General features: G+C 36.1%; 1 protein-coding gene across 1 annotated transcript in view; it reads right to left on the minus strand.

The window, feature by feature from the left end:
- The window catches only part of LOC125240792 (GRB10-interacting GYF protein 2), a 43070-nt gene extending 28254 nt beyond the window's left edge, over nt 1-14816 (minus strand). Inside the window, exons 1-14 of the mRNA XM_048148875.1 lie at nt 14720-14816; nt 11905-12181; nt 11347-11482; nt 10975-11114; nt 10367-10525; nt 10110-10222; nt 9860-9965; nt 9320-9429; nt 8270-8409; nt 7496-7890; nt 5505-6543; nt 5224-5427; nt 2874-3023; nt 1987-2082 (exon numbers count right to left, since the gene is read on the minus strand). Of these exons, the coding sequence (XP_048004832.1) occupies nt 1987-2082; nt 2874-3023; nt 5224-5427; nt 5505-6543; nt 7496-7890; nt 8270-8409; nt 9320-9429; nt 9860-9965; nt 10110-10222; nt 10367-10525; nt 10975-11114; nt 11347-11482; nt 11905-12137 (3021 nt within the window). The 5' untranslated portion in view covers nt 12138-12181; nt 14720-14816. The remainder of the gene's footprint in view (nt 1-1986; nt 2083-2873; nt 3024-5223; nt 5428-5504; nt 6544-7495; nt 7891-8269; nt 8410-9319; nt 9430-9859; nt 9966-10109; nt 10223-10366; nt 10526-10974; nt 11115-11346; nt 11483-11904; nt 12182-14719) is intronic.
- Nucleotides 14817-18329: the final 3513 nt, after the last annotated feature.

Raw genomic sequence — 18329 nt, forward strand, 5'->3', positions numbered from 1 at the left:
AGGAGTTCCCTCGGTTTCTCCAGGATCCCATCATCAGAACTGGGTTCTGAGAAAAATGGGACCAATCTGTATGCATATACATTCAATCAAAAAAAAATTTTTCAAAATCGGTCCAGTAACGACGGAAATATCGAGGAACAAACATTTAAAAAAAATACAGACGAATAGAGAACCACCTTCTTTTGAGAGATTTGAGACGGCGGTTAAAAATGGAATAAATGTTTTATTAGGGTACCCCCCCTACATATAAAGTGGGGGCTGATATTTTTTTTCATTCCAACCCCAACGTGTGATATATTGTTGGATAGGTATTTAAAAATGAATAAGGGTTTACTAAGATCGTTTTTTGATAATATTAATATTTTCGGAAATAATCGCTCCTAAAGGAAAAAAAGTGCGTCCTCCCCCCTCTAACTTTTGAACCATATGTTTGAAAAATATGAAAAAAATCACAAAAGTAGAACTTCATAAAGACTTTCTAGGAAAATTGTTTTGAATTTGACAGGTTTAGTAGTTTTTGAGAAAAATACGGAAAACTACGGAACCCTACACTGAGCGTGGCCCGACACGCTCTTGGCCGGTTTTTGACCTTTAAACGACGGTTGCATAAAATACTATAAATTTGTTTTTAATATAGTCGACACAATAATATTTGTAAAATACAGTGTGGAAATTAAACTCAGGCCGTGGAGGAAAACTACTTTAAATCCTTAAGCTAGCTCATTTTACTTAAAGGAGACATTCATTTATTTTTGAAAAGAAACAAATCTGCATTAAAAGATTTTTTAAACTCGCTTGCTTCGCCCGGGACTCGAACCAACTAAAATTTAAAAAATAAACACTCTTTATTTTATTATACTAATCGGTAGTATTAATATTCAGGATAAAGTTTCTCTAACAAACATTTGGTCTTAAAAATAAAAATAATCGTTAAATCTAACATCAACTTTATTTTACTATCAATTTTGTAACACTTAAATTATTTAACTGATAAATTAGCAAGCGTGTACTTCATACGAAGTCTGAGTGTTGGAGAGATAACAGAACTGTTACGTGTCTTTTACTTGTTAAAAGTGAACAGTAACCAAATATTTTTTAGAGAAACTTTATCCTGAATATTAATACTACCGATTAGTATAATAAAATAAGGAGTGTTAATTTTTTTTAATTTTAGTTGGTTCGGGTCCCGGGCGAAGCAAGCGAGTTTAAAAAAATCTTTTAATGCAGATTTGTTTCTTTTCAAAAATAAAGGAATGTTTCCTTTAAGTAAAATGAGCTAGCTTAAGGATTTAAAGTAGTTTTCCTCCAGGGCCTGAGTTTAATTTCCACACTGTATAATGCCAAGTAAATGGTCTAAGATATTATTGATAAGAAATAAATGCTAGGTAATATTAACATTTTGCAAAAAGATTGCTTTGAAAAATGTATACTGACAAAAAACATCTGTATGTTTTTATTACAATCTTTTATTTAGAACATACATACATACTTGCAAAGTATGTATGTATGTTCGGGTGAAATCTCGCGACTCAATTTTGAAGCAGATATCTTTAACCGATTGAGCTGAAATTTTACACACATGTATGTAAATCACGTTACAATGCAATATTATGGTATAAAGCTGATCTGATGATGGAGCAGAAAGGTTGCCATAGGACCTCTGTAATGAAATTTCGTATCACAAAATCCCCATCGAGTAAGGGGTTTTCAGAAGTCTCGGAGAGCAGCCCCTCTAGCACAACTTGCCTTGTCGCGCGCGAGTCCATACTTGAAGTCACGCTTGATGTATGGACTCGCGCGCAACAAGGCAAGTTGTGCTAAAGGGTCTGGTGACTGTTGAATGAAAAGTAGAGTCGGCGATAAAAGCGTGTGCCAAAAATGATTTTTTTTTGCAAAAAACTTTGATTTATTTCAACTTACTTGCACACACGCGTGCACAATTTTATTATTATTATCGCACTATTCCGAATAGTATTAAATACTTACATCTAATCCTAAGGCCGGCTGAGAGTTAATCATAGAATCGTGTGGGCCCTGGGTGCGCATTCCGAAGCCACTGCTCATTGAGAACGACGCCATGTCCTATAAAATTAACAATATTGTAGGTAGGATATTTCAGGTTTATCATCTTTGCAATTCAAAATATTTCATTGCATGTTTGAGTCAATTTCAGCGCTTCGGTAAGGCGTTATTTTTTGGGATTTAGTTCAGCGCGCCTATCGTATGATTTGGAAACACAGCGCAAAAACGTAACGTAACATTTTCTATTGATAATTTACACCAGGGACAAAGCCTTGAAACTACAACAATAATTCTGGCTTGCTACATGACAATGAATAATAATAAGTTCATTCTCCCACATAAAAATACAAACAAAAAATTATATATACCTAGAGGTTTTCTAGCAAGAACATTTCGGTGTTTGGCGAAATAAAAACGGTGACAATCCTGCACCAAAAAGGTACCCTTTCAAAATAAATAATTTTCAACTTTCCGCTTAGCACCTACTTGAAAAATATCTTAGTATAAAAGTGGATTTTTAATTAAAGTAGTATTAGTAGTAGTACACAAAAAAAATAGAATTAGTTTGAGAAACATGTATGAAAACCTGTATTCACAGTTTTACTGGCGAACACAAATTGAAAGCCAATAATCTGTGTTTTTCTGTATGAAGTATGTACAGGTAAACTATTCGTAAATTGATAGTTAAGGTATTACTAGTTTTGCTAATTTATTTCCACATTTTCAAACACCATTCTTGTTAATGTATTGTTATATAACATAACAGTAGCATTGCTACTTTAACTAGTGCTACTGTACGTATCGTGGTAGGAAAATCTCTAGGTCTACTAATAATAAAATGATGTACGTACCACAGGGGTAAAAGGTACCACGGACCCATAAGAACCCAAGGGTCGCATATGCGTGTCGCATGCGCGTCTCACCATTAGACTAGGGGTAAAGAACCCTGCTCTATACCAGTTGTACATGTCTTTGGAAGAAAAAGGTCCTTGTACAGTTTTCTGAAAGAAAAAAACAATAGTTAAAGATTTATATAGTTTCAAAATTTAAAGACACATACCAATCACTGTGTGCTACTCTGCGGCGGCGCCACCATAATGAAATTCAACTAATTATATGTTAAAATGATGTTCGTAAGACGTACAGTATGTACGTATAATGTTATGACTGTACCTATAGCGGGAAACGAAATAATGGGCTTTTATTGTGGCGCCGCCAGGGAGCATACTCTGCAGCGGCGCCACTCAGTTCTCATAGATAGAAATGACATCATCTACTTTTTTCTCATGGAAATTGATGTACCAATGCTGTTTATTATGTACGTATTGAAAAAATCACTATAACTTAGTAAATGTATGTACTTTCAGTAATTCCGCATTCCGCCTGAACGGTATGAGCTAGTATGTAAGGAGGTGTACCTACGGGTAAGCGAGAGGGAGATATGTTCCTTCCCGCTCGCTCCCGCGCTTTGCGCGTTTCGTTCTAGGTTTCAATTATTATTATTAAATTTATGCCCCTGTTGTACACTTTGCTTTTCACTTCGATTGCGAGGAATTATTATTATATATTTTTCTCGGCAATTTACACCACGAAATTGTCGTGAAGCGAAAGAACATAATAGGTACATAAGATAACCAATTCCCGCCAACTTTTTTTTCAACATGTGATCAGAGTTTCAGACGCTTGGTTTTTTGCCAAGTCAAACATTTTTTAAACGGGAAGTAATCGAATCCTATTTTATTTTATTTACTTAATTTAATGACAGAAAATACGGAATTCCAATAAATTATAGCAAAAATAAAATAACCTATCAAAGTTTTGTCACCTACACAATTTTATTGCTCAATAAAATTGTGCATCCTTTTCTATTGCTATAGAAAAGGATGAAAATAGTTTTCTTTGTTCTTATTTACTGACAGATTTAAATTGTTTGACAGTGTTTACATAATGTAATTTTTTTTAAAAAGAGTATTATTTTAGTAATCATAGTATATAAATATAGTATCGTTGGCAGGCATTTCTGTATAAGTATAACAAAAAAATTCGTTTTCACTTCTCATGCTCGAAAAGTGCACCTTTATGTAGTGCGAAGATGACATAAAATCGCATTTTACATTCTAGAGCATAAAGTAGGTACAATTTTCTTCTAAGGCCGGCAACAGACAGTCTTAAAATTCATAATCTTAAAAAACAAGAGTGTGTGTGGACAGTCGCGAAATTATATGTAACTCCATGCACTCGATCTGATTTTTGTACTGATTATGACTTTATCAAATTATGAATTTTAAGACTGTCTGTTGCCGTGCCGGCCTAAGACTAAGGTAATCGGTCTCAAGAGACAAACAGTTAAAACATTTGCAAAATTTTATTGAGCAATAAAATTGTGTAGGTGACAAAACTTTGATAGGTTATTTTAGTTTTGCTATAATTTATTAGAATTCCGTATTTTCTGTCATTAAATTAAGTAAATAAAATAAAATAGGATTCGATTACTTCCCGTTTAAAAAATGTTTGACTTGGCAAAAAACCAAGCGTCTGAAACTCTGATCACATGTTAAAAAAAAAGTTGGTGGGAATTGGTTATCTTATATACCTATTATGTTCTTTCGCTTTACGACAATTTCGTGGTGTAAATTGCTGAGAAAAATATATAATAATAATTCCTCGCAATCGAAGTGAAAAGCAAAGTGTACAACAGGGGCATAAATTTAATAATAATTATTGAAACCTAGAACGAAACGCGCAAAGCGCGGGAGCGAGCGGGAAGGAACATATCTCCCTCTCGCTTACCCGTAGGTACACCTCCTTACATACTAGCTCATACCGTTCAGGCGGAATGCGGAATTACTGAAAGTACATACATTTACTAAGTTATAGTGATTTTTTCAATACGTACATAATAAACAGCATTGGTACATCAATTTCCATGAGAAAAAAGTAGATGATGTCATTTCTATCTATGAGAACTGAGTGGCGCCGCTGCAGAGTATGCTCCCTGGCGGCGCCACAATAAAAGCCCATTATTTCGTTTCCCGCTATAGGTACAGTCATAACATTATACGTACATACTGTACGTCTTACGAACATCATTTTAACATATAATTAGTTGAATTTCATTATGGTGGCGCCGCCGCAGAGTAGCACACCAATCACTGACTTCACAAATCGAAATGCTAATTCAAAATGCTTCATGGTCATTACCTTAGGATCTTCGTAATACCAATGGTCAGCTAAACTCTGGGAATTATGTGTTGCAGTATTATGTGGTGGTGACTGTCGCATCATATTCATGTTACCGTATAAAGAGTTAAATGGCGCCTGAGACCCTGAATGTGCTAGTCCGTGCATTGGGAACATGTTATTTTGCGCGTGGTTTGGCATCTGTATATCAGAAGATGGTGGCATCTGAAATCAATTATAAATATTTAATACAAATTTTGAAGAACTGATATAAGATGTCGGATACGTCTTTTCTTTACTACCTGGGCATTATTTGGATTTTGTCCAAGTCCAAAGAGAGAATTACTAGTATTTGGCATCCCTTGAATAGCCGACGAATTTTGAAATCCTGTCAGCCCTGTAGAACCTTGATGCATACTGGTTGCACTCATGGCCGAATTGCCCATGTTAGGGTTAAGAAGTAACGGCGGCGGTGACATCCTCTGATGAGGAATACCCATAGAATTATTTGCTGAGCCTTGCTCTAACAATCTGGGACCCTGTAGTCTCATTGCAGAATTGAGTGCTGTGTTGGAAATTCCTATGTTATGCATTGAAGATGTTTGGTTGCCTGCATTCTGTATACCACCGGGCTGCAAAGCAGATGGTTGCATTCCTAATGACTGCATACTGATACTCTGCAGGCCCGGAGCTTGCAAGCCAGGCATTTGTAGCGCGTGTTGTGGCATGCCGGGCGTCGAAAGTCCTTGAGTCTGCATTCCAGGCGAAGGCATTCCTGGGTTCTTTGGACCTGGTGTTTGCAATCCAAGTGTATGCAAGGTGGAATTCTGCATTCCCGGCGATTGCATGCCCGCATTCTTTTGCCCAGACGCCTGCAGCCCTAATGTTTGTAAGCCCGAGTTTTGTATGGACGGCGACGGTATTCCAGATGGTTGCGCGCCAGGAGATGGCAGGCCGTGGGCCTGGAGCCCGGGGTGCACGGTGGATTGTAGCAGCCCGTGTGGATGCATTCCCGGAGACTGCAAGCCTGGCGCCTTAGCTACAGAACTCTGCATTCCTAATGTGTGCATTGTATTTGAATGCATGCCAGGCATGCCCGCCATAGATAGGTTAGGTTTATGCATCACATTGCCTTGGTTTTGAGCACTAGGACTTACGGCTCGGTTTTGCATAGCGGCGTTAGCAGCCGCAGTCGCCGAGTTGCCCATAGAAGCCTTGCCTGACATTCCCGTATTCAATACATTCAGCTTCGAAAGAATATCTTTGTCGTCCAACGTTATATCAAAAATGTCTTCGACAAGAGCATCCTCGGCCGATTTACCAGAAAATTTGGAGTGTTCCCTAAAACAATGTACATATACATTATTTATTTATGAGGGATGTATAAAAGGTAACAGCAACATTAATGTATATCAAATATCAATATTATCGTGAAGGGAAAATAAATCCGGCCAAGTGCGAGTCGGACTCGTCCACCGAGGGTTCCGTGCAAACTTTCAATAGTTGAATCATCAAATGTTATTCATATAAGTCTACAGACTTGACTAAATCCCTCAAGACTCAATTTCCCACATAACAAGTAATATTTAATAATAAACAACTAAAAACAGCATCATCACAAACAAATAATTATATATACAGTCGAGTTCATAAATATGTGTACATTTCATCACCTTAACTCTAAACATACTTATGTATAAACTAAGCGCTCACGGGCAAAACTGCATGGTATGTATGTAAATACTAGTTTGTAAGTCTCAATAAGTGAAATGTATATTTTTTTGAGAAAAATAAATGTCTTTAACCCGAACTCGTTGCAATAAGGTGAAAAAATGTACACATATTTATGAACTCGACTGTACCATCAACAACAGCCGCTTACGGCCCAGCCACGACATTGGTCTATTAAGCTCGACAGCGGTGAGCGGCAGCCATACGTGCGAATGAAAAGTCCCATCGCTGTGTCTCGCTCCAAAGTATGGCCGCCGCTCAGTGCTGTCGCGCTTAAACCAATGTCGTGGCTGAGCCGTTAAGCTCGAACTTTCGAACGACTTGTGAAACAAGGCAAATTCCAGAAAAGTGTAAATCACATTTTGTTCTTTAAATGTGCTCAACATGGCAAGTGGTGGGTGTTACAGTATCACGCAAGATACTTTATCTATCTTCTATTAACAGTAATATCTAATTAGAATGGGACATGCAATTAAAATCATTACTTTCTCGTATTAGTAAAGCACGTTATGTAAAACTTTATCTAATAAACAGTCCATACAAATAAAGTAATAACACATACTTATCAGGCATTTGAGTGTCTTGCATCCCAGGTTTCCGAGCTTGTGCATTTGGGTTATCTGCTGCCGATGCCACAATGTTTTGATGTTTCTGGCGCAAACTATTATTAGGTTTGATAGTCACCGATTGGAAATTTCCTCTCTCATCAGTGGCCTCATCCATGTTTATATCAGACCTCATTAATGCATCAAAAGTTTTGTTTTCTGCAAACTTGGGCCGGTAGGCATTATTTTTCGAATAATTATTTTCGGTCTGACCACTATCAGACGAATCTGGCGAAGTGACTTGGTTTTCCTGTGTATCTTGAGTCATGTTGGTCTCTTCTTTACTAGTACTGCTTTGTTTTGAACTCGAACTGGTGTTGCCGCTATCTTCTGCCGCTGTAACACTTACTTGCTGAAAATGAAACAGATTTCTATCTTACTCATCTGATCTGACCTGTGAAGAAAGGTATTAGTAGTTTAACATTAAGTAAAAGGGTCTTAAAATAATCGGACTCCTGTGTTTATCAGCCGAAATGGATGACGCTAAACGGCGCCATATTTTGTATTAGTGTTAATATCAAAAATAAACTTTTTGACCATGTTACCTACACCAAGTTAATATTCAATTTATTATAGCCAACAAGTTGAAAGAGTACCTACACTTTTTGGCTATAATAAATTGAACCTTATCAGGATCATAACATACAAGCTGTACAGCAACACCTACTTACAGCTGTCCAATTCAATCAATTATTTCTTTTGGAATAATTTACTTCTTCTATTAGGTATACCTTTTTGAATTTGATTTCACTGGCATCAAACTTTTTCGGTGATAGTTTTTTTGCCTTTGCCGAAGCCCACCATTCCTCCGAACCGTCTTCTACAGATTTTAATCTAGCAAAACTGCCGTGAGTGTGTGATCTCGTCAGAGCTAAAACAAATAAAAAGTATGTATCAGTAAGAAAAATAATTTGAAATCTTAGACTTAATTGAATTTAAAATAAAAAAAAGGCTCAGACTCCAACCAACTTAATGGATGCCTGAATGATTTTGCTAGACTCTTATAATAACTTCCTGAAATAGACCGCTGCAAGTTACTGCTTACTCGAATCAGTGTCATCACCATTAATCTTAGACAGAATAATTATCATCATGACTGTACTTAAGTCTTAAGAGTCTCTTGGAGTATTATGTAACGTTTTCTGTTCGGCGTTCTTTTACTTTTATAAAAAGTGTTCAATGTTCATGTAATATACGAGTAAGTAATATCAATGCCCAATATTTCGCTTCTACTGAATAATACGAAATAACTTGAAATAAGACATAATTCATAAACAAAGCCCGGATTACGGGAGAAATTATGTGTTGACATCTCAATAGTGCGAGGAAACACATTTTATAAGTCGATAAAATGCCGATAAATAGCACGACGTACTCGACCACCATTACGAAATAAAAAAAAATGGTAGTTGTAAACAATTTTAAAAAGAGCTGTTTGTATTTTTTTTTTTTCAATAAGTACTTTATATAATTTTCGTAATAAACAATTAGTATTTTTTTAATATATATTTTTCAATTATTGATGATTATTATTGTATGTAATTAGTTTACTGAAATAATAAATAATAAGCTTACACATTATGTAACAATATGACATGTAAGACAATAACTATAATAAAGATCAATAAATTTCTGATTCAAAAATTGTTCGCATGGATGTCGATAAAATAGTCGATATTTAACTAAGCACTATTGAAAAGTGCATTTTTGCTCCCGTCGTCCGGGCTTTGTTCATAAACGAGAAACTTGTGATCAGATGTCTAGTGTGGAAGGATGCTTACAATAGGAAGCTTCCTGGTTCCTCGGCAGGTTGGTGTCGTCATTACTGTAGCCGTGGAAAGCCCCCGACGCATCGAACGTGCCTGCGCATGCCTCCGCGTTGTCCATTGCCCTTAAACATATTAATGCAATTAAAATATAAGCCCACATTTGGAACAAGTTACTTGATCACGGTAAGGCCCTCTGTCTAGATTTACGTCCATTTTAAAATAAATACATGAAACGTTCTACAATAACACACAGTAGAAATTAGGTATTGTTTGGTTGTCAAGCCAAATAAATATAATACGACGAAGATTTAATAGAAGTCATTAAGGTGAATATTCCTATGTAAGTCTATACAGGGTGGAAAGATAAGTCAGGCCCTGGATCCCAGGCCCAGGGCCTAACTCATCTACCTTAAATCCTTATACTGGCTCAGTTTACTTAAAGACAAAGATTTAAGGTACTTTCCCTCCAGGGCCCCACTTATCATTCCACGTCCACACTGTACATGTTAAATCTTATGGAGGAGGAGAAATAAAATCAGTTGCACCAATTACCATTCTGGTAAAATTTCCTCGTTTTGTGCGTCCCCGCCCCACGTTCGCCGGTTATGGTTCCACAATGGTGGCTTGTCCTGATTAGGCCGGTCACCCCAATCTCGCTCTACAAATTGAGTAAAAACGTTGAATAAAAAGTTACATAAATCTATTAAAAAATCACGTATTACATAATCCTCAGATATAGGTGAGTAAAACCATCGGAAATTCTCCAAAGGATACAATACTCTTTGGATTGTTAAAAGCTCACCCCACTTGTCTTGTTGGCCAGTGCGAGGCCTCCCAGCATCTGACAAACGCCATTCCTCGCCTTCTTCGCGGGTCTGTGGTGACCTCCAATTCGTGTTACTAGTCGGCCGCTTGCTAAAAAACAACAAGAATGTTTAAGAGATATTGTTGCTGTTCTGTCCTTTTAAAAATCATCCATAAAGAAAAGTGATATCACTGTAGACTGTTTTAAGACAATAAAGAAACTAAAAGAAAAGACTGATATAGTTATTAATATACCTTCGGAAAGTTTTATTTGGTGTCCATTCAGATTGTTCACTAACAGCTCTGTTAGTGGAAGGTCCTCCATTACTATTGCTCCAGGAGCGCGACACAGGTGGAGCATCTTCATCGGCACCAGGCACATAACTTGGTATCCTTTGATGGAATGCGTTTCCCCTGTAAAGTAAAAAAAAAAAATAAACAAACGTACAAAACATAAATCTGACTAATAAAATGAAATTTCGTTTTGTACTATTACTATAACAGTAACCCAGCCTGTAATAATAGTAACCTGGCCTGCTAAGCCGCGGTCCCGGGTTCGAATAGCGTTAAGGGCATTTATTTGTGCGATATTTGTTCCTGAGTCATGGATGTTTTCTATATATGTAAGTATTTATATATTATATAATTATATCGTTGTCTGAGTACCCACAACACAAGCCTTCTTGAGCTTACCGTGGGACTCAGTCAATCTGTGTAAGAATGTCCTATAATAGTTATTTATTTCTTTATAAATTCAACTAATCATTTCAGCTGTAACTTTACTTAAGTTACAACTCTAAATTTATTATACAAGTCATCCTATTTCTTGTCACTTTTATCATTACTAGACTAATAATACTTTCCTTCCCAGTGACGGTTGTCGGACAAACGGCATCCGTGGTCTGCCGCGGTTGTCAGTTGCAGTTAAACCTCTGCTCATTCCTCTACCAAACTTGTCAGGCGTCAGTGCGCCTATAGGTGGCCCGCTTCGTAGATTCTCCCGCTATAACAATATTTTCATGTTAATTAAGTTATCAAGACTAATTGGGTTCCTACTTTTTTTTTAGTTACATATTGTCATACTGAAAAATATATTACGTGTAATCGTAATCGTAGCTATCCCAAAGTGAGAAAAAGGCAGCTAATAATATAAGCGTCTTTTTACTGACTGGTTGGGTGTGTTTCTAACTTTCTATGTATAATGGTAGTAATTGAAATTTCATAAATACTTTTACCATTTCCTCTTCAAATGTATTATGTAGCGCAAATGGTGGTTTGCCTCTAGGTTGATAAAGCTGGTCTATAGATTTTAACTCTGAGGGTGCTTCCACGGTCCTGTCATAAAGCGCAAGCATCTCTTCTCTGCCATACCTGAAAATAATATTTCAAAAATCTGTATGTTTTTGTTGAAGTTGGGAAAAGATAAACTAGACAGTCAGACTATGCAAAGTATTATTTAAAACAATAGCTAAGTAAGCTGTAGGACGTAAAATAAGTTACTTATCATACAAAATATTGGCGCTTAAGTAATAGCAAATTCCGCATTTTTGAACTGGTTTAACTAACTTTTTTTAAGAATGTGGTCACTAACTTTCACAAGAATTTGTTTAGAATTGCGACCAGTAGAGGACATTAAGTGAGTTGAAGACAAGAGGTCAAAAATTAATGTGAGTTGGATTCTTTACATTGTGGCATTTTTTTATATCAAACTCTAGACTTAGCAGTACAGTCCAGCCAAGTTGGAAGAGAAGATAGGTGTAAGAAGGGCATAATAATGTTTTTTTTTTACTTACCGAAGTTTTGCAAGGTGTATTTTTTGCGTGGTGTTGGCAGCGCAAAGTGGATTTCCCGGGACTGGTGATGTGGCCCGCGCCGGTGCGCCGCCGCCCGCCCCGGGACCGGCGCTGTTTCCCGAGGCCATCAGCGCGTTCTGACTGTTGGAGCCCTGAATGCTGGCATTACGTTCTCGTGCCAAGTTGCGCAGCCACTCCGGTCCAAACTTGATGGGGTTATTACGGTCGCCCATTGTTCTGGACGATCACTCAATCAATACACGAAAAACTGAAAGCGCTGAAATAAAACACGATTTTTAAAAAAGGTTTTATAAGCACTATTTGTATTTTATATTAACCTATTATATTAATTACCTATAAACACTTCAACAAATATTTGATGCATTTAAGTACAACAAATTGTGTATAGTTATGAAAAACTGGCAATACAAGGCATAAAGATAAATCGGAGAAATTTATACTTATATATTACAATAGATCTGTGGATAGTTTGAGTAAGTATAATATATGTAGCTTATGATAATAGCTATCAGCAATGGTACAAAATCCAAATAAAAACTAACTTAATAATTTTATGAGCTTGCTTGGTACTATTTAACTTATATCAAACATAGTTAATTTTCTTGCTAATGCTATAATTTTGAAATTTGCTAGTAATATATGAAATTTTGACAAAATGTTAGCATGGCAGCTTGTGAAAATAGTGTTATGTGTAGACATTATGTTGTGGAGAGTTTTCACTAAGGGAGCAATTAGTATTAAAGTAAACCAACAGGGGGTGAAACGTTACACTGACTGACATCAGAGTTTATGCTATAATTCAATTTCCGTTCACAGAAATTAATGTATGTCTTCACTTGTTTTTTACAAGTGTATGACTAGTAACAAAATTTGATAAGTGTTATGAAGTTAAATATCTGGTCCTTCTAATTGTTAATTTTAATTATACATAATAGTAATGTTCATTATACCTATATTCTGTTTCAACCTCGCTTTGCAATATAAATATGTGCCATTCCATGTTTAAAGGGTCCTTATGGTGGTATGGTTTAAAAGGTCTCTTTTCTGATGGAAGGCTACACATATTCGCTATGCTCATTTCAAAGAACAGATGGCTTCTGACAGCATGCATAGCAATCACTATTACTAACATTCTGCTTCCGTACAGATTTTGGACTAAACTAGTTGGAATTGTGACATTCTCAATTAAACATGTACATACTATGTTTGATGTATATTAATAATTTCCATAAAGCATTAATTTGATATCAACCTTATCAATAAATAACGACATGGTACCTTTTAATTGAAAACATCACTATTAGAACCTCCCATATCTGAATATTACCTTTCTTGTGGGATATTATAACACATATTTGGAATTTAGATAGTATTATTATCAAACAACTAGTTTAAGTGTGTAAAGTCTGTCCTTTATACCACAAACATAGCATTTTCCTCTAGTAGACTGCATAACTATACTTTATGTACATTGACATTCTTTAATTAGTATATCAATGATTTATGAATTACATGCCAAGATAATACTCAAAATATTTTTTTATAAAAACAAATGTATTTCACAATATCGGATATCTTCTGAAATTTAATAAACTGAAGAAAGTTCAAGAACAACTTCCAACACTTTTAGGACTGTGCATCAGGACAGGGCTCTCAAAAGCCGTGACGAACTTTTAATCTAATACCTTTGAAATAAGACTTACCATGACTCACGGCCAGCTGTCACTACTCATACACTGCTACATCTACATCCAATAAGACCACATAATGGCCACTGAACAGCGAACATGATAATTAACATATACCATGTTGGATAACACAATATGTATCAACAAATATATGAAAAGGAATAAGAGAGAACTCAAAATATGTTTATAAAGAATAATGTTTATTGTAGCAAGTTTTTTTTAATCATTTGTGGTGGCTATGAGTAGATTATGTTATTAAGTAAAGTCATTTTCAAGATGAATCAACCATAGATAATCAACATGTTTACAATTAACAACATAGAAATTATTTATTGTATTTGTAGTTCCAGTGGCTTGACAATCACAAAGGTGACAATTTCATTGATCTAAGTAACATGTCTTTAAAACTTGAATAATGTTTAAATTAAATGTACCTATAATGTATTCACATAGTACATAATTATTAAATCTGGAACTGAGACCTAGGACTAGTAACTAAATTTTTACCTTTTGTCTAAAACTGGATTTCCAATACACTTAGCAACATTTAATGTAAATTGAAAACTTTATTTACTACACGTACAGTCACTATTTAAGTTATGGTTATAAAATATTTCCAACTGAGGCCTTACTTTTGTATGTGGGGTACATACTTAAAAATATTTCTAATTTGAGGTATATTTGAATCATAATAGTCGTTTTTTTCTGGCAGCACTACAAGTCAAATCAAAACCATAAACCCAAAACAAAGACGTGCTATGATAGTGTATTTTGAGATAATTTAAGTAACAATACATATTATACGCCTAATAAATACCCGACTAACATTCATACTCAGCTTTTTTCATAAGCGTGGGCAATATTCTTTGGAATGCACTATTTGTAGATCACAGGAGGTATAAATTATCATACGTAGGCACCTCGTGTATGTTCATTTCACCAGATTGAAACACATACCTACCTAATCCAAGAGTCAAGGTAGTAGGAAGACACAGAGTTAGAGCTGTATACGTATTAATGACACACTGGAGCAAATTCGCGATAAGTCAACAAGATACATCTGATCAGATCAAAATAAGAACGATGCGAAATTAGATCATAATTACCTAAGAGCCCGAGTGATAATCAGACACACGCACAGCAACAGAGCAATATGGCCGCCCAAAATGAAGTGAAGTGAAGTGAAGAAAGAAGAACGCATGCAGACTACGAGATGGCGACAATGAAAAATGAAGTATTATCAGTGCTGCCAACTTCTTTTATACATCATGTATGATGCATTGGATTTGTGCTATCTGTTGAATTGAATTTGTTTTTTTAGGGGCTATACACAACAATCAGATCTCTTTGCAATTTTTGTTCCACCAATCGATGTCGATGCAGGAATACAATTATATAATTATAGGCACGCCACAGAGAGTCTTAAAAATTCATAATCTTAAAAAAAATTGTATGCAACCTGTGTCAGTTCAATCTGAAAATTCTGTCAGTTTGAACCATTGAGGTATATGTACTACGCATAGATTTAGAATTATTAAACTAGATTGTGGGATCACATTCTTTGCCAAACTAAATTGAACCTCATCACTGAGACCGAAAGGTGATCGTATCAGACTAGCGAAAACGGTCCACATGAGAGGGCATTGTTTGGGCTGGTGTCCCTCTCGCACGTGTGGCCAGTGTTAATGAGGTTACCATAGTAGTAGTATTTTGATCTGTATATTACCTGACTTTATAACTTCTTATATTATTTTAGTGTCATATTCAAACTAGGGTTTCGATATATTTCAAAGAATTGGGAAATAATTAAAATGTAATTATTTTGATGCCAATAAATCAAAGATTTGTATAATTAAAAAATATGTTCAAATGGGTATTAGTAGATTTGGTAGTAACTTTGAAAACTGACTGGTATCCCCAATGTATGACAGTGATGACGTCACTAAATAATGTTGACATTGTCAGTAAGTGCGAGAGGGACACCAGCCCAAATAATGACCTCTCATGTGGACACATTTTTTGACCTAACTACTCATTCTGGTTTAACTGTAATTCTGTGGTACTACGTACTAGAGGCGACGTTGCGAAGAAAAAATGTTACACACCCCACTGCGGTCCATGGACCGCAGCGTTGCCAGTCCTCGCCTGGTCCTTGCAGTGCAGTGACGTGCCGTGATCCATTTACTTTCCACATGAATAATGCCTTCTTGTGTGCTTAAAAATTGTTCTAATCACTCGAAAAAATCAAATAAAAGTCAAGGTGTGACATTTCATCGGTAAATTAAACAAAAAACTCGTCTATAATAGTTTAAGATTAAATATTCTACAAATACGCGAGCGGGAGCGGGACTGCCGCCATTTTGGTGACGCAATCATAGACTAACCGCGCAGATGTGCCATTTACATTGTTCCTACTAATGTGTTTCACCTCTAATATACTTGCGAAATATATATATTTCTATTTGGAAAATTATTAGGTGACTAATTACTACTTCATGAATTATGTTACTATAATATAAAAAAAGTTTATTTGTTTAATGATTGTTAATATTTTTTGAGTGAAATTGTATTTTTAGCACGCTCACTTTTTGCGGTTTTCTTTGGCCTGGTCATGAAAAAAGGGAACAATGGATACGCTTTGTCCAAAAATTGAGCTAAGGAAACATGGTTACCAACTGACCACACATATATATGTTCATTCATTGTATTTTAAAGAAGAAGATAAGTACAGCACAATTATATTAATTTGTATTGTTTAAGTTGTAAATAAATAAATCATTTTGACTAGAATAGCCGTATTTTAAAATGTTAAATTTCCGTTAGGCAGAATATAATAATAATGTGTCACATCTGATGGTGGACCTACTCTATGCGTAAATGGCCGCTCCCCCCACCCCGCGCATTTGTCAGCATGTGCAGTGTTTTCGCTTGGCAACGTCGCCTCTAGTACGTAGTACATATACCTCAATGGTTTGAACTGACAGGTTGCATACAAAACTTTTTTAGGATTATGAATTTTTAAGACTGTCTGTGGCGTGTCTCAGCCAGCCCGTCGCAAAGACCTTTACAGGGGACAGCTCAATCACATTTTTGCCATACTAAATTGAACCTTATCACCGAGAGTAGGCTTGTGTCGTTCACGAACTATGAACTGTTAGGAATAAAATCCCATCAATGACCGAAATGAACTGAATGTTTCCGTGGTCTGAGAATCGGTCTTTGCTCATTTAGTTCAGTATAGGATCTGCGAGCGCGAGCGGTTTGGATCGAGAACGGGTGTGTGACTGCGCCGACCGAGAGCGAGAGCTACTTAGCAGAGCAACAAAAAAAGTCAAGTTTTCATATTAAACTTCGGTTACTTACAACCTTTCGGCCCGGAATGTTACTATCTGTGGACTATTTGTATAATTTTGACACTATTCGGTCCCATTCGTTCTGATCTTTCCGACCGCAGTGGTCGCTGGTCTAGCTGAACTAAATGAGCAAAAGACCTAAAAGAGCGAACTAGTTCATGGGAGCGATTGAACGAGATCGGAGCGCTCCGATCAACGAACGAAACGGCACAAGCCTAACCGAGAGAGAAAGTTGATCGTATCAGACTAGCGAAAACGGTCCACATGAGAGGGCATTGTTTGGGCTAGTGTCCCTCTCACACGTGTGACCAGTGTTAATGAGGTTACCATAGTAGTAGTATTTTTATCTGTATATTACCTGACTTTAAAACTTCTTATTTTATTTTAGTGTTATATTCAAAGTAGGGTTTCGATATATTTCAAAGAATTGGGAAATAATTATAATGTAATTATTTTGATGCCAATAAATCAAAGATTTGTATTATCAAAAAATATGTTCAAATGGGTATTAGTAGATTTGGTAGTAACTTTGAAAATTGACTGGTATCCCCAATGTATGACAGTGATGACGTCATTGAATAATGTTGACATTGTCAGTAAGTGCGAGAGGGACACCAGCCCAAACAATGACCTCTCATGTGGACACACTTTTTGACCTAACTACACAATCTAGTTTAATAATTCTAAATCTATGGCCCGTCGTCACTCCATAGCAAGGCCTATTGACTTCCTTAGAAACGTATGTCTCTTAGTAACGGATCCAAATGTTTCTATGTGTGCTCTATTCCTGGAAGTTATGTTGCTAGTAATTAACACAATCATATTTTACTGTAGCAACATTGCTTCTAATGGTTTTGGTTTTGTCTAAGATAAAATTTCGGAAACAAATCAAATTATATTATTTAATATTTTGATTATTGTCACACTTCCATTTACAAAAACTATTATTCATAGAAATTGTTTCTATACATAATTATTATTATCTATTCCAGTTTAGTCTTTGGAATATTATGAATTGATGTTTGTTGTCAATGTCACTTTCCAACTTATATTTGCAGTACCTAGGTTGCTGCTTCTGATGGCCATGAGTTATAACAATGATCATAGGAAATGTACAAAATGCGGAGCCACATCCTCAGAGGACTTTTCCGTAAAATTTCACCGCTTCCCTAAACTGGGAGAGGGAAATTTTTTTTAAGGTAAAGTAGATAAATAAACGAAGGGAAACGAGTAGACGGATCGCCTGATGGTAAGCGATTACCGCTACCCTTAAACCCTCGAACACCTGACTGATTGCAGAAGCGTTGCCGGCCTTTAAGATGGGAGTATGCTCTTTTCCTGAATATTTGAAGGTGGTGTTGCT

Source organism: Leguminivora glycinivorella, chromosome Z (assembly GCF_023078275.1).
Source record: "Leguminivora glycinivorella isolate SPB_JAAS2020 chromosome Z, LegGlyc_1.1, whole genome shotgun sequence".
NCBI lineage: Eukaryota > Metazoa > Arthropoda > Insecta > Lepidoptera > Tortricidae > Leguminivora > Leguminivora glycinivorella.